Consider the following 16500-nt stretch of genomic DNA (forward strand, 5'->3'; position numbering starts at 1 on the left):
ATGTTATTGCTCGATTGTTGCACTTGGGCCATTTTTGGGGCAAACTATCTTACTAACTATTAGTTAGTAAGATAAAAGACTGTATCCCTTAACAAATTAAATAAGTGTACAAATATGTACTAGAATATAAGGTTACATGGTTCTGAACTGTACATTGTTAATGTTATACTCATTTTAAATATCAAAATAGTCGCACAATGTTATAGTGCAATTTTGCGCTTGGGCCATTTTTGGGGCAAAATATCTTACTAATTAAACAGTGCATCCCTTTAACAAACTGCATAACTGCAATCAGCACAAATAGTTGTCTTAGAATGAAAGGTTTCATGCCTCTAGACCGTTCACAGATAATATTATGGTCATTTGAAATCAATCGTAACACAATTTTATTGCACAATGCTTGCACTTGGGCCATTTTTGGGGCATAATATCTTACTAATTAAACAATTTATCCCTTTAACAGACTGCATAACTGAAATAAGCACAAAAAGTTGTCCTAGAATGAAAGGTTTCACGGCTATAGACAGTACACGGATAATATTATGCTCATTTGAAATCAACAGTAAATACAATTTTATTGTGCAATTCTTGCACTTGGGCCATTTTTGGGGGGACATATCTTACTAATGAAACACTATATCCCTTAACGAACTGCATGCCTGAAATAAGCACATAAAGTTGTTTTGGAATTATAAGTTTCAAGGGTCTAGGCAGATTATTTTTAATATTATCGTTATTCAAAAATAAATTTTATCACATTTAGGCACTGATACTGTCGCAAATTGAAAAATATACCCCTTTTCAAATCGCTTTTTAAACATGAAGGGATAAAGACACCAAGCTGATACTTGGAACATCTGATCATCATATGTAAATTAATTAATGGTGCAAGTTTTAAAAACAAGCGTACTTGCCAACAGGGTCAAAGGTCACCATGAAAATGAGGCATTTTTGTGCATTTTTTGTCCCGAATGATCTTTTGACCTACGATTACCCCCTAAAATGATAAGTTAAAAATCCGGAATTTTTTGTGGTGAAACATTTCCAACTATATATTAAGAACTTGTCGCATAAGACCCATTTAATAACTGATTTGGGTATTTTAATGGGGTCTAAAAATGGAAGAAAAATTACACAACCAAATAAGTTAGGGTGTTTACGAACCAATATTTTCGTAACGGGGTCCGGTATACCAAAAGTCATGTCATATTCCTGTTCTACAGCCAAAAGTTAGCCTAGATATCAATTTTCAGTTAATTGTCTTTATTCTATTTGAAGATTGAAGATTTGGCTAATTGAAAATGCAACTTTACAAATATGTCATAATTGATAGCTAAAAAGGGGTATGACCCTAAAATTTCAAATGGCCGTAACTTCTAAACGACTTGGAATTGGCAAGTCAAATTTTGGGTTTGTTCGTCAGACATGTTGGTGCACATTATATCCGAGTTTCAAGAAAATCTGAGACGGTACCTGCCATGATTTTCTGAAAATTTGTTGGGCACGGAATGACCCAAATAAATAAACAATAAAACAAACATTTTCTGTCTCCAATTTAATAGCGAGATTGAAGATGTTGCAAATTTATTAAGAGAATTCATACATGTACAATGGCATTTATATACGAGTATTGGAATCAGGAATGATGGGGAAAGCGTTGATGGAGCAGGACTCGATAATCAAGTGAGGGGGAGGTAGATCGCAAAATAAATATGAAGTGTTGCTTTTGAATTTAGATTGATTTTTTTCAACAAGGAACGACTGGGGCCCTGCACAACCCCTAGATACGTCACTGCATGTACAGCAGAAAATTTAAAACTACCTCATTAACAAAGGGAATGCTACTTCCTCAAACCTGTAAACCATATTATCATGACCCAGAGTAAACTAATAAATACATACAGGTACTGTTTCTTTGTTGTCTGTTTCTTCATGGTGTGATCCTGAAAAAATACTTACTGAAAGACCTCCTTCAACAATCTGGTTAAAACTCACTACATCAGTAGAAGTGTTCACAGTTCTTGCTGGAGTCATAAACCACACATTTCGGCAACAATCAACTGATATGTACAGTAATATTTTATTCATCATCTTTCATTAAGAAAGACATTGAGATTCAACATTATAGAATATAAAATATTTCAAAATATTGATTACAAAATCTTTACAATAATAAAAACAAATATTTAATCTTATTAATATAATGCAACCGTAATAATATAAATATTAATCATACATGAGATAAAGTGGTACTGAATGTATTGTATATTATTAGATAGAATTAAAATGGATAAAAAGGACAAGGCATAAAATACAATAGGTAAGTCAAAGAATAAATCCCTTCTCAATATACATACAAATATATGAATTAGCATCTAGTCATATTGAAAAGCACAAGTCATATAAGAATGCGTATTAAAAAAAAAGGACATCTTTATAACATATGACCAGCTACTGGGCCGGATGCAGATGGTGCAATCACACCCCCTAAGTTGTATCAAGGAAAATAATAAAATAATAATAATAATGTACAGTATTTTATTTATATTGCGCCTCATTCAATAAAAATTGTTCGCATCACAAAGAAATCATTAAAATATGCCAAAACTACAATACACATTTTACAATTAAAATAGTTAAAATTCAGAAAAAAACACATTTACAATATTCCAATAAAATTCATCAATAAAGAATACATCAGAAAACATACAGACATTTCACGATCAACAGCACTGAAAGTAAAAAAAAAAACAAAACAAAAACAATATTCCAAATATCTGCAAATGCAACTGAGCAGACCCATCTTATTTATTAAAGGCTTGTCTAAGTAAGAATGTTTTAAGTTTGATTTTAAAGGAGTGTATGGACGTTTCGGTGTTAATTATTGGGGGCAAGTTATTCCATATGATAGCTTTGCAGCAGCTGAAGCAAGTTGAAGAGCCCGATCACCTAGCATTGACAGAATTCTTCCTTTGGGTACTATAATTTGAACTTCTTTGAAGATATAAGCTTATGCTCCTGTCGTTCCCTAATCGTTATGAGGTCGGTCATATACTTTGTGGCAAAGCCATGTATACACTTAATTGTTAAAAGCAGAATTTTAAACTAAATCCTTGCTTTTACTGGTAACCAGTGCAGAATTGGAGTAATGTGGGACCTTGTAGGGGTATTAATTACTAACTGTTGTGTTGTTGATATTTTATTTTTTTCATTTATGAACATAGTACTGGTAAGATTTCTAAATAAGAGAGTACAATTTCCAGGTAACTTGAAGTTCATATTCTCAATGTTTTGCACCTCAGCCCCACCAGGGTCCAGGCCCCAATCTTAATCTTTCCAAAATAATTTTTAAAATAATAAAGGGAAAAAAAAAATATATATTGCGTGCCATTTCCAGCCATCTAGAGATATGGTACCATAATCATAAATTTTATTTTCTACAGTCACCCTCCATCCATCAGTGAATGTCCTTTCTCTCTATTTCAAATTCCTGGATCTGCCAATGTCTCCGCATTTAATATGGAAAAATTCTGATGATGATGATAATGACTATCAAATTTCAGTGGTGCTTTTGTCTAGTAAAAACTTAATTTACTTTCATATGTTCATATATGTATCATTTCATAACAACTCCAGAGAATGAGATTCATAAGAGGGCTGGTAAGTAGTGGGTTAATGGTCGGCATCACCAGTGATTTTGCCCGATTGATTTAGAATCTCTTAATCTGCAAAAATTATATAGCTGCCCTGGTCAGTCACACATGTTTAACTTTATAAACCTTCTTACATCTGTTACTTAATTTAGATGTAGTGAGTGCCTGGCTTTAGGAACCTGTTGGGGGTTTGAGGGTGGCAGCAAATCCCAAAATCCTGGACCCCAAAGCTATTTCGAGGCCAACATACAACTCTTCGATAATGTAGGCCTGTAACTATACAATTTATTGAATTTCCAGTGTATACAGTATAATGTATAGTATAAATTGACTTGTAAAGGTTAAATTATATGAAAGGTCTAGATTCAAAAAGTGAGTATAGGAGTGATATGATAAAATGTTGGTGTCCGAATGACAAGACAAGCTGTGATTTTCTTTATTAGCTGAAGCTTTCTAATTGATAGTAAATTCAATCCATGACAGTACAGTAAACTAACCAGGATGTAAGTAATACCATATTCAGACTAGACTTTGCATTGCGACCGGTTGCGATGTAATCGGTTGTAAACAGTTGTAATCCAAATTGTTAGCAACCATTCGCAAACTTCGACAGCATCCAGACACCTTTTTACTTTGATACTTTACATCACTAGTAACGATATAGGTCGTCCTGTTTTGTTTGACCTCAGCCAATCAGTGCCTGTGGAATCCGTTGCGATCGGATTCCGTGGTATTCTCGGAGTAATAAAGATTGTAGCACCCAATCGCAATGGGTAACAATTGCGAAATTGATTACTTATCGACTACTATTGCTGAGCTTTCAGACACAATTTTACTTTGTGATTGGGTGCGATTGGGTGTCGCAACTGCTACAACCGATCGCAATGCGAAGCTAGTCTGAATGGGGTAGTCTCCCACGCCTATAGTTTTAAATGGATTTTGCTTTTTATGCAAAATGAGAAGATTGTTGCATTTATCTGATTTTTTTGATAAAAAAGGTGAGAGGCCAAACTCCACCCTGGTTATGGGGCTATGATCATATCTAATATTGCACTGAATTACATAGGCCTACATATTATTATAATTATATTTATTTATTAACCAAACCAAATCAACAGCAGACACAAATCCGACACTTACAGAATGGTACACAAGACAGGAAACAGAAAACACTTAACTAATCACATCCAAGATAGTACGACGAAAATAGGCAAGTCAGAATTAAAAATATCAATATTGGGATAGGCCTGAACTAAGTTATTATAAGATATACTTAATCTACTAATAAACCCTTTTTTTTCAAACATTAACTCTACTAAAAGGAATATTAAGAACATTGTTATTTCTTAAATTACGAACAGGAACACGGAGGCCAAAACAAGAAACTAAATCACAATCACAAATGGAATGCATACATTTAAATAGAAAAATAAGATCTTTAAGATATCTGCGGGACAGAGGTGAAAGTATAGAAAGGTGATAATCGTTGTTGCAAGTATTTTTAATGTCATTGTTTAAATTATTCTCAATGGTCTGGTTGTGGCTGATGTAGCGCAAAAACCTGGAATGAAGCCGCCCAATGCGCGAGGCCTGAGTTTTTGAGAATGAATTAAAAATAATAGAACATAATTCTAAATTAGTTTGAATAAGTGTGAGGTAGAGATGAATCTTAGAATGGGTATCCAGTACAGTATTTACAATTGCGCCACATCAGCCCAAGCAGAATATTGCACTTCTTAAGAAGACTTTCAACATGAAAAGAAAATGTGAGAGAACAATCTGAAATAATACCGAGATCACGATGATGCTGCACCTTATTAATTGGAATGTCGTCAACTAAATAAATATATTTAATTTTGTTTTTATTTAAAGTGATGGTTATGGTATTGCACTTCTGAGGATTCAACACTATACCCCATAATTGCGACCAAGAACACAGTTTGTCTAGGTTTCCTTGAAGCTTGTCAGCGTCATCTAAGTTTTCCACTTTTTTGAAAATTTTTAAATCATCTGCAAACATAAGACATTTTGAGTTTTTAATTATAAAGGGATTATCATTCACATACAGGTTAAATAGAAGAGGCCTTACGATGGAGCCTTGAGGGACACCGGATTTGACCGGAAGCCAACCCGATGTCTCGTCTTCAATAACAACTCTATGCTGCCTGCCATTTAAAAAATCTCTAAACCATGACAAAAGATTAAAATGAAAACCATATTGTCTTAATTTCAAAATAAGTAAATTGTGGGAACTAAATCAAAAGCTTTTGAAAAATCGGTATAAATAATATCGCATTGCCTCTTGTCATTAATGGAGTCATACACAGTAGTCAGGAGACAAGCTAAGTTTGCCTCACATGACCTACCGGGAACGAAACCATGTTGACAAGGGGAAATGGCAGGAGAGACATGAGACCAAATATGAGTAAACATAATTTTTTCAAACAACTTAGAGATGGTAGGCAGCAGCGAGATGGGTCTATAATTAGTCATGGACTTCTTAGTACCGGATTTGTGAATAGGAACAATGTTCGATTGTTTCCAAACAAAAGGAAACTTACCTGTAGTCAATGATTTATTAAAGATATGACAGATAGGAATTGATAAAGGCCTGGCACACACCTTTAAAACATGGTTACTGAGTTCATCACAGCCAATTGCTTTATGAATTTTAAGCGACGTTAGAAGTTTATAAACAGACTCAGGCTGTATGACTGGTAACGCCAGGAAACCAAGAGAAGCTTCAGGGAAGGCTCAGTAATTGGAAAAACATCTTTTTGAAAAACAGAATGAAAAAAGGAATTGAAAATAATAGCTTTTTCTTTATCAGTTTTTGCGAGCCTGTCATAAGCAGATCAACAACAATTATACAACAAAGAATTAGATACATATCAAACTCCTCTGCAAAACATTCTACCTGATTGTAATTACTCATTCTAAAAAGATAAAATATTAGAAGAAATAAAAAAACAGTACATACTTATTTAATTAATTTTCCACAATATTACAGGGTAGACTACAATTGTTCATGTTAAGACTTCTCAGTTTAATAATACAGATCATGTTTCCGTCCTCATTAAATTTTGGAGCCACGAAAAAAAAATTATTAATTGCTATTAAAAAAAATAAAAAATAATTTTTTAATGGAAAATGAAAACAATGACAAACTGAAAAATTGTCAAAAACTAAGGTGGAAATATAAATGGCAGAGTACATTACAAAAATTAATTTTACTTCTTTTATAATAAAGAAAAATATATATATATTATTTGCCTGTTTACCAATAGTATAGAGGATTGTAAATAACAAATAGTAAATTTCATATCCTGTAGTGAAACTAACAATATTTTATTTAGCTTAAAGTTCCAACACAACTTCCCTACTAGAACACTCTTTAACCATATCATCCACACCTGCCAAACTGCAATCACTCACATAAAGATAATCCAGCTTAGGAGCTATATCAAGCAACATGAAAAGTGAAGAGCCTTTAATGTCTTTGAGGTTATTTTCACTTATATTAAGACATATTAATTCCAACACTACACCCCTAATAGAACACTCTTTAACCATATCATCCATAACAGCACCTGACAGACTGCAATTGCTCAAGTAAAGAGCATTCAGCTTAGGAGCTACAATGCAAAGCAACATGGCAAGCGAAGAACCTTTGATGTCTTTGAGGTTATTTTCACTGAGAGTAAGACATGTTAATTCCAACACTACTCCCCAACTAGAACACTCCTTAACCATATCATCCATAACAGCCCCTGACAGACTGCAATTTCTCATGTCAAGATCATTCAGCTTAGGAGCTACAGCAAGCAAAGTGGCAAGTGAGGAACCTTTGATGTAATTGAGGATATTATTACTGATATCAAAATATCTTAATTCTAACACAACTCCTTCCTCATACAATGCATCAAAAATCTTCTTCAGAGTAACACCTCTTATATTACATGTTGGTACATTAAGTGTCTGAAGTGTTGGTGCATTACATAGCAGATGAATTAAAAATGATACATTAATAGATTTGCTATAGGAGTATTCTGTAATATTGTATCTGAAGTTTAATTTCTTACATTCAGCTGATAAACTACTGACTATATCATCAGTACATAATTCATGGATTTCCTCTAAAACATCCTGTTTATCATGTACAGCAATTAAAACATGAGCAAATATTTTGCCAAGGTCTTCAGGTGATTGATCATTTAATTCAAATATTAGATGCTCTTTGTTTCTCCAACTAATGCTTTTACTCATAAGTTGAATGATCTGCTTATCTGAGTTTATCATTTGATGGGGGATCATGACCTGACTAAACATCCTTAGTGAGTTGCATATGTCTTCGATGTGACTTTCATATTTGATAGCACCTTCACTTGGCAGCTTTTGTGAGATTGATGACCAACTGTCATCCATACCTGAAAAGAGAACCAATTTACTATTCAAAAAAACTTAAATGCACTCCCACTAGTGCCATTGCTGCTTCCAGGAGTGGGTGAGATATTTATTAAAACGCTGGTACATGGAATTTAAATATTAAAACAAGTTCTCAAAAGCTCTGATGACGGCAGCATATAGAGGCAGGAGAGTATTTTAAAACATGCTTAAATCATGGAGGAAATATCCTCTATGCTTAAATACTGTACACAGTGCCTAAGTTATTAATATAATATTGGGTTTTCGGAAAGAGTTCATAATTTCCATTAATTACTACCACAATCAGGACAAGTATAAATGGCACGGTCGGTTAACGCTGTGTTGTAAGGAAATGAAGATCGTGAGTTTGAATCGCGCCTCGGTGTTTAATTTTTTTTTTTGTATAAATGAACTTTCTAAGATATTTGAGAGCTGATTGACAAAAAAGATTAAAAGAGCTAATAAGATAGAAATATTAAGACAAATTTAAAATAAATGTCTTTAAATTGAAAAAAAAGTCTTAAAATTGGGAAAAAAAAAATTGAGTGCCAAGACGCGATTTGACCTCATGACATTTGGTTCAATAGAACACATTGTTAACCGACCGTGCCATCTATACGATGTGCCCTATTCGTGGTAATGGCAGTATCTACAGTCATTGACATTGGTGGTGCTCTTCACAAAAAAAAAGATCTAATAATTTATTAATCAATCAGCCGAGTGCTTCTAGAGCTCCTCGTAATAAGCAAGAATTTTTCAAATAATTGGATTAAATAATTTGTACAAATTTAAAATGTCTTAACAAAAATTAAAAAAAACAATTGTATACAAAACGCGATTTGAACTCACAGCCTTGGGCCTTTGGTTCCTTAGAACCATCGCATTGATGGCATGGTTAAACTGACCACGCCATCCATACGACGTGCATAAAAGTGGTAATGGCAGTAATGTACAGTCCTTGATGAAACCCACTCAGCCGTGAAAAAAACACAGCCAATCAGCAAAAAAACGCTGCCAATTAACAAAATAACACAGTCAATCAGCAAAAAAACACAGCGAATCAACAAAAAAGCATACAATCAGCAGGGTCACTCCTAGAGCTACTCATTGGAGCTAAAAATAGCTTGTTTTGGAGTACAGTAAAAATACAAGCTGTATTACAAGTTGCAAGTTTCAATTCATTATATAATAGCAATTTATTTGAAATACAAAGGCAACAGCCTTACAGCACAAAATAATTTACTGCCAAATGAAAAATTTCCTTTTTGGAAGAACAAATAATATACACTGTAGTTAACTAATGACTAAACAGTCCATTTTTCCTTTTAATATTGTGTTAATAATACTATATTAGGACAGTATAAAAACCATAGTTAGTATATTTTTATAAAGATTTAAACACAAGTTTTTATAAAGATATAATTATAGCTCCATGATACAACAGGTCTGAAATATATAGAGTCCAGGGCAGCACATCTTCCTTCACACTGACAACAAGTATGTAAATGAGATGATTCTAGAATGATAGCATGAAATGAAAATATAATGGAAAACCCTGTGGTTAGGGCATACACACAGTACAAGTCCAAGAAATAAACTTTATGAAAGCCACGAGAAAGGGCCAAATAAAATTAACTAGATTTTAGGCCTATCATCATCAAACTTTTGGAAATGGAACATTTTTGCCCTTTTCGGTATGCTTGATCGACTTGTCAGAAAATCAGATAATTCACACATTTCAATCGATATTCTTTTTTTCTGATATCTCAGAGTCCAAGTTTTGAAATTCAAGGTCCTTTTTGAACTGTGTTTTGGGGCTGAGATCTAGGAGGTAGACTCAAGTTTGCTTTAATGAAAAAACAGCTTAAATTTGACTTAAGTTTGATTTATTAATAACTGTCCAGCACAAAACTTGGCTAAAGAAACTGGCCATAACTGAATAAATCAACATTAAATAATTGTTGATGTAAAAAGCCAATGATTGCTAATAGAATTAACACTCAAATTGTAAAGAACATTCACACAACACAACAAAAACACATACACAAATGACAGGTACTGAATTGGTCATTAAGGCCAGAAGACAATTTGCTCTTTTTTCAATTTACAGCATGCTATAAGTTAAGTTCAGACGGCTTTCCGTCTCAAGTAAAGTTACGACAGACATGTCCACACGATGCTTACCCAGGGCATAATGTTCTTTTAACTTCAAAGCTTAGAAGTAACTATGCAATTTTTTTCCGGAAGTGATAATCAACACTTTCTCTCAATGGTTATTTCGCAAGTTAATTATGAAAACATCTACACATCACATGAAATGTTATTTTAGCACTCATCTGCAGGTATAATATCTTTTGAAAAAAAAAAAATTAAGGTCATAATAAATGTCATATTTGCTTGCCAGATCTGAAGTAAGTGCCTTTACACGGTGTTTGAGCGCATATTCCTCCTTGTGTACGCGGAAGTAGCACACTGACACTGCTCAGGAATAAAATCATCTGTAGTAACATTGAAGTAACTTAATACAAAGAGCATCTTCATGGGCACTACCTTTGTTTACGAAAAGTAAACTGCTACTTCAAGGCTTACTTCTAACTCATCCAAACGTGCCTATTATGTCTTTGTACCTTTAAAAAAATATTTAAAAACTCACCTTGACTTGATTTAAAAAAACTTGATCCAAAAGAACTTGAATTAATGGAATATTTGTTTTCATATTTGTTTTCTTTTACTATCTCTGCCACATAGTGTCTTAGGTCCCCAACTGTATACCAAATAGAATTTTTAAAAGTAAAGAAAAATATAATTTTGCTATGCATTCTAAAAGACAAATAAGAAATTAGTATCGACTTCAAGCATGGATTCCTCAAGAGGGATTTCATATAAAACCCCTGAAACCCTCCCATGTCTATAACAGCCCCAAGGGCCCACCCAGCCTAAGGTTTAGCCAGAAAAACAAAATAGGCCATCCAAAATGGAAGACGAAGAACTTGTCGCGTATCAACAGTCGAGTGGTGTTGGCCAGAGCGGGGGTGGGTTTGGGAGGAAGTTTCCCCCTCCTTACGTAAGGAAAAAAATAGAAAAATATGACCTTTAGAGCGCATTTAAAGGTCTTCAAAAGAATAGTGTTGAATTAGCTTTCACAAAGATCATTTCAGTTATAGACATAGACTGCCCACGGCTACGGTTTACTTGCAATATATTTCTAGGCTATGCAGGTGCATCTTCATCTCTTGTCCTAGTCTAGTGAAAATTCTACTCCAGGTCCTCTGAATCGAGAGATGTATAGGCCTAGGGCTACTGTATTTTTTTGACTATTAAAATTTAACTTGTGATGTTAAAAACAAATCTGCTTTACAGTATTTTATAAATTAATTATTACCAGGGAGTTACGAACGATATCTCGGGTAACCGAATCTCAAGCACTGTATTTGCAGAACCATGTGCATGCGCTGTGGGCGTCTTAAAACCGTCCATTTTCCAGCGGGGTATAATTATGTTTTTAAAATGACATACACATGTTGTAAGTGAAATTTTAACCGGGTAGACAATGGTTTAGCCTTACTTTTTTGGGAATCCCCACTGAATGTTGGTATGAAAACAACGTAAGTTCCATAAATAAAGGTTGTTTATCAAAAGTAAATATGCTTTAGTTAAATGCAAAATTTGATAGATTCGAAGAATATAAAAAATTTGCTAAAGGTTGACCAGGCCTAACTAGGCTAGGCCGAGCTGAGTGGGCCAAACAATCACGGTAAAAGTGGCCATCCTAAATAATTGTTGGCCGTCAAAAAGACAGTCGGACGCTCACTGGCTAAGCCCTTGAAGCCCTAGATTAGGAGGTGTGTCAAATCCTGGATGCCGGACTGGAAGTCAAGGTACGCAGTGCATACCCTAGCTAAAAATATAAAACTAAAAAAAAAAAATTATTCTACCTTTCATCCATTTTATTTAGCATTTCTTAGCCACAATCTTCTATACCGAAATGAATTTTCCAAGTGGACTACAGTTCACTAGAATAGCTAAGTTATTTTGTTAGTTTTTCAATTTATGGCCTACTTTGGTATCTAGGATAAGTCCTAACCTAAACTACTCAAGCCTCTTTCATCATACTTTCAGCTGCTTAGAATTTCTGCATACCTGGTTTTAAATATCAGACAATCGTGTATTCAGCGGGTCAATGGAAGCGGGAGAATACCCTTCTCATTGCTTCTCTTTTCAGTAACTGAGACCTCGGGCCAGTATCGGGACCTCCACTGTCGATTGAGTAATTTGTATTGCAAACATTTTAGAATCTCAATGATTAAAGTTAAAATAAATTTGTATACATACGACTGGTGTAGAAGAAATTTGTATTATTTAATTATAATTTGTTAAACGTACGTACAGTAACAGGAATTAATTTGAAGAGAAGAAATACAACCATGACAGTATAAAAAATAAAATGTGAGGTGGATGATAGTTAATATGTAAAGATAAAGTTCACCAAATTAATATTAGTCTATGAGGGAGACAATCTATACATAGTTTCCAAGCAATTATATCTGGGCTTCACAGACTCATATTAAATTGGTTGCCCCAGGAACACAGAAATAATCTTCCTCTTAGCTTAAGATCATTCTTACAATGTTTGAAGAAATATTTTAAAGACAATTTTTTTACATTCTCTTTCAAACCAATTGGACATTGACTGTGTTGCTCTGTATATTTAATACTGAGCAACAGAATCAATCAATTTTTTGAACACATTTATAATGTTGATAATCACTACTGAATTTTACAATTTAAAATTTTTGAAGAAATTAATGTAACTGCAATTTTATAATGCTTGCTTTTGTTTGCATTTTTCAATATCCATGCAATGTTGTTATTATTATATTATTATTATATATTTTTTTAAATTATTATAATTTTTATTATTATTACTATTATTATTATAATTATTATTATTAATATCAGGATTATGTGCCATTTTGTATTCTTGGCAATTGTTTGGGTTTTATGTGTTTTAAGGTGACCCTTTTTATAGTTTGATTCAGTTCACTGTTGGAAATCATATCTCAGTTATTCTTGTTTGTTGTTATTTGTTTTTTCAAGATGAATAAATGAAATAAAAATAAAAAAAGGAATTATTTCTTATCCGTATGTCAAAATTGAAGGAACGTACGATTCATGGGAGGAATGATAAGAACTTACCTTCAACCAGGAGCTGTGCTGTACATGTAACTTCACCCAGATGGTTAACTGCTTTGCATGTGTAATAACCTTCATCTTCTGGCATACACTCCTGAATGTGTAATTCACAAATGCCTTCCTCTGTATGTTTGACAATATATTCTGTCACATCAATAATCTCAATGTTATCAACATACCATGTAACCTGTAGTGGAAATCCAAACATGAATTACATTTGTGAATGCAATTATTACACTACAGTAAGTATAATATTCAGGGGCAGATTTGGGAGGGGGCTGGGCAGGCAAAAAAAAAAAAAAAAAAAATGAAAAAAGAAAAAAGAAAAAAGAAAGAAAAAGAAATAATGATTGCCTAAAACGTCTCAGAGGCTATTTTCGGGAGCCTAGAAAACTAAAATTTAGACTAGTGTTGTCTCGATCGGCCCCACTTTCTGACATCTCTGGATCCCTTGATATTGTATTAATAATAAAATTAAAATGACAATGGTGATTGTAAATGATGACAGTTATGATGCAACTGTGTACAAGTTAATAATTAAAAATTAGAATAAAAGCTCATTTGTGTTGGTGTTCAGATTTGTGTTGGGAGAAAAAGTTTAACTTTCATAACTAATTTTATTGATTAATTAAAGACAGTGATGATAATAATAAATAAACAAACTGTTTATTTATTTATCTCTTCTTTCTTTATACTAAATACACACTTTCAATACATAGTACTGCTTTCCAAAAGTGGTTCAGTTCTTAACTACAAAATTTTAAAAAGAAGATATATATACACACTGAAACAAAAAAACAAGGAAGCTAAAATTAACTACAAAGTTATAAAAATAACATTAAAAGGAACATTTAATGAAACTTAAGAAAACAATAATATTTAAATAATATATATAGATATGCAAGGGTTAAAGAAAATGTAGTTAAATTAAGATGGTATTTTGAGGATCTGAAATAGAATGCTTAAAAATTGAAAGTGTCATAAACTTAAAGCTGGTTTTAGCATAATCAGAGAGTTTATTCTACAATTTAGTAGATCAGTACACAAAAAGGTTTTTTTACCTTGCATATTATTCCAGGTATAGTATATACAATAAGTGTATTTTTACTATTGATTGCGAGCACAATGTAAACCATAATTAAAAGCAAAATTTTTAGATAAAGTATGATGAAGCATGACCATTTAAGCATTTGAAAATCATTATGAGCAACTGTTCATCCCATTTATTAAGTTTGCTCCACCCTAAAGAACTTAAAATATTTACAACTGGGGTTTTTATATCTGCAGAAAATAAAATTCTTCCTAATCTGTTTAAAAGTTTTTGAAGAGATTTTGAAAGTTTAATATTACAGTTGGACCAAACACAATTACAGTATTCAAAAAGAGGCATAACCAGAGCATTAGCCAACAACTTAACAGTATTATGGGGTAAAAAATATTTAACACAGTGAATAACACCAATACATGTTCAGACCATGTTAATTTAAATCAAACACAACTCCAAGATATTTGAATGAATCAACTCTGTCAATAGTTATGCCAGTTCCAAAGATTATAAGTTTAATGCAAGTTGATTTTTATCAAACAATTCAGCACTTTTGATTAAAATTGAATTTAGTGCATTTTGGAGAGCAGTGGGATCGGAAGAATTGCATAAAATGGTAGTATTAATTGTCTGCATACATTACACATTTACATTGAGTGACATTTGGTAGGGAATTAACATAGATAATAAATAACAATGGGCCTAAAATAGACCTTTGGGGAATGTCAAGTGCTTAGCTGAGAAGCAGTGCACTGCTTATTACAGTCTTGACATTGGTGCTTGTTCAAGGCCCTCCTCCCCTAAGGTTCAGTTTATAGAACCAAGTGATCTCGGATAAGAACAGCAATCCAATGCACACACATGGCTTGTAAGCAATTAAAAGAACAAATTTCATTTTTTGGAAGAGTAGGGCTTACCCTGAAGCTCAGGCTGGTTCGTTTCAGAAACTATCATCGGGAAACGATGTGAAAAAGTCTGCTAAAGTATTCATGGACCACGCAATTTAGAACAATGTTGCTTTTATTGTTATATGATTTTCATTGTGCTGCTATTGAGTATGAAATAAAAACAAAAGAAACAAATGATGCTGTGAATTATTGGTCGTTTTCCTACCTTTTCCTATCCACCTACAATCCCTATGTGATAATAAAATTATCACACTATAAAGAGGTGTTACCTGGGGTCTAGGTATGCCAGCAACTGCACACTGAAGAATTGCTGTAGATTCTCCATCTACAGCAATTGACTTTGTTTCAAGTTCCTTAGTGAAGTATGGAGCACATTCTTCTACTTCTGGGATTATTGACAGTTCAGAGACCTCTGATATTGGGGTTTCTTTAACCTTTTACATAAAAAATTAAAAAAAAACATCATAGCATGCTTTGATACTCTGCCAGGATTGGTTGGATATTACAGCCCAAATAAAGTTTCCAACTTAATATTTGACAAGTTAAAGTAGGACCCCATTGGAAATAATTTTTACTCCTCCATCATATTTTGTTGCTACTTGTTTGTCCTGCCATGTGCGATTTTATTTGTTTTGTGAATATTTTGATGATGTGAAATAAACTGAACTAAATTGGCAAAGTAAATAATTCCTCTGCTATGTAGTTTTATCTTGGCAAGTGATGTTTGAAAAGATTGTCCTGTATGTCTGTTAATTCTGTAGGTTGGTGATAGAATGCCTCAACTATGTCTTTACACCTAGAGATTTTTAATTTTTATCCAAAATATTTTGTATTTTATGTTTAGTTCACCTTAGTTATACTCTATCTGTTTTTCCAAGATTTTCAAAATAAATATCTATTATATGATATGTTCTGTATAAAGCAATTTGTAAATTATTCCACTTCTTTTGTTTAGCAGATCTTATTATTAAACAAAATTATGAATGCAATACAGAAGAAGGCATTTTTGTTTATCAATATTATCAATAATATTAATATTTCTGTAGTAATAATGTTATCTTATTATGTAAACAAACTTTCAATTAATATTAATAAATATAATGTTATGCTTATTTCATTAATTAAATTTTTAAAATTCATAAAAGGGAAATTGAAAGTAAAATATTAAAAAAATACTGTAGGTATATTGTATCATCTTTCATCCTTTCTACCTTTTATGTAATAAACATATTTTATGTAAATTTATTGCTCTCTTCCTTTTATTAGCAATACAGTA

The 16500-nt window shown here is 32.8% G+C and overlaps 1 protein-coding gene across 3 annotated transcripts; it reads right to left on the reverse strand.

The window, feature by feature from the left end:
- Positions 1-2725: 2725 nt before the first annotated feature.
- LOC117117337 lies at positions 2726-15886 on the reverse strand. 3 transcript variants are annotated; one of them, XM_033261607.1, is made up of 4 exons: positions 15494-15886; positions 13275-13458; positions 10732-10842; positions 2726-8080 (listed from the first exon to the last, which is right to left on the reverse strand). In XM_033261607.1, the coding sequence occupies exons 2-4, from the start codon at positions 13357-13359 to the stop codon at positions 7011-7013; spliced, it is 1266 nt and encodes a 421-aa protein (XP_033117498.1). In that variant the 5' UTR covers positions 13360-13458; positions 15494-15886; the 3' UTR covers positions 2726-7010. The 3 variants fall into 3 exon arrangements, with proteins under 3 accessions (XP_033117498.1, XP_033117499.1, XP_033117500.1); XM_033261608.1 differs by having other exon boundaries at positions 15430-15886; XM_033261609.1 differs by lacking the exons at positions 13275-13458; positions 15494-15886 and adding an exon at positions 12219-12304.
- Between the last annotated feature and the right edge of the window lie 614 nt (positions 15887-16500).

The sequence above is a fragment of the Anneissia japonica genome, unplaced genomic scaffold, assembly GCF_011630105.1.
Source record: "Anneissia japonica isolate Jap-2015-1 unplaced genomic scaffold, ASM1163010v1 scaffold1596_len85944_cov114, whole genome shotgun sequence".
Taxonomy (NCBI): Eukaryota; Metazoa; Echinodermata; class Crinoidea; order Comatulida; family Comatulidae; genus Anneissia; species Anneissia japonica.

Coding starts and splice junctions, on each gene's coding strand:
- LOC117117337 (XM_033261607.1), bottom strand. CDS start 13,359: ATGCCAGAAGATGAAGGTTATTACACATGCAAAGCAGTTAACCATCTG. Junction 10,843..13,274: donor AGCACAGCTCCTGGTTGAAG/GTAAGTTCTTAT, acceptor TTTGGTATACAG/TTGGGGACCTAAGACACTAT. Junction 8,081..10,731: donor TTTTTTTAAATCAAGTCAAG/GTGAGTTTTTAA, acceptor TTCTCTTTTCAG/GTATGGATGACAGTTGGTCA.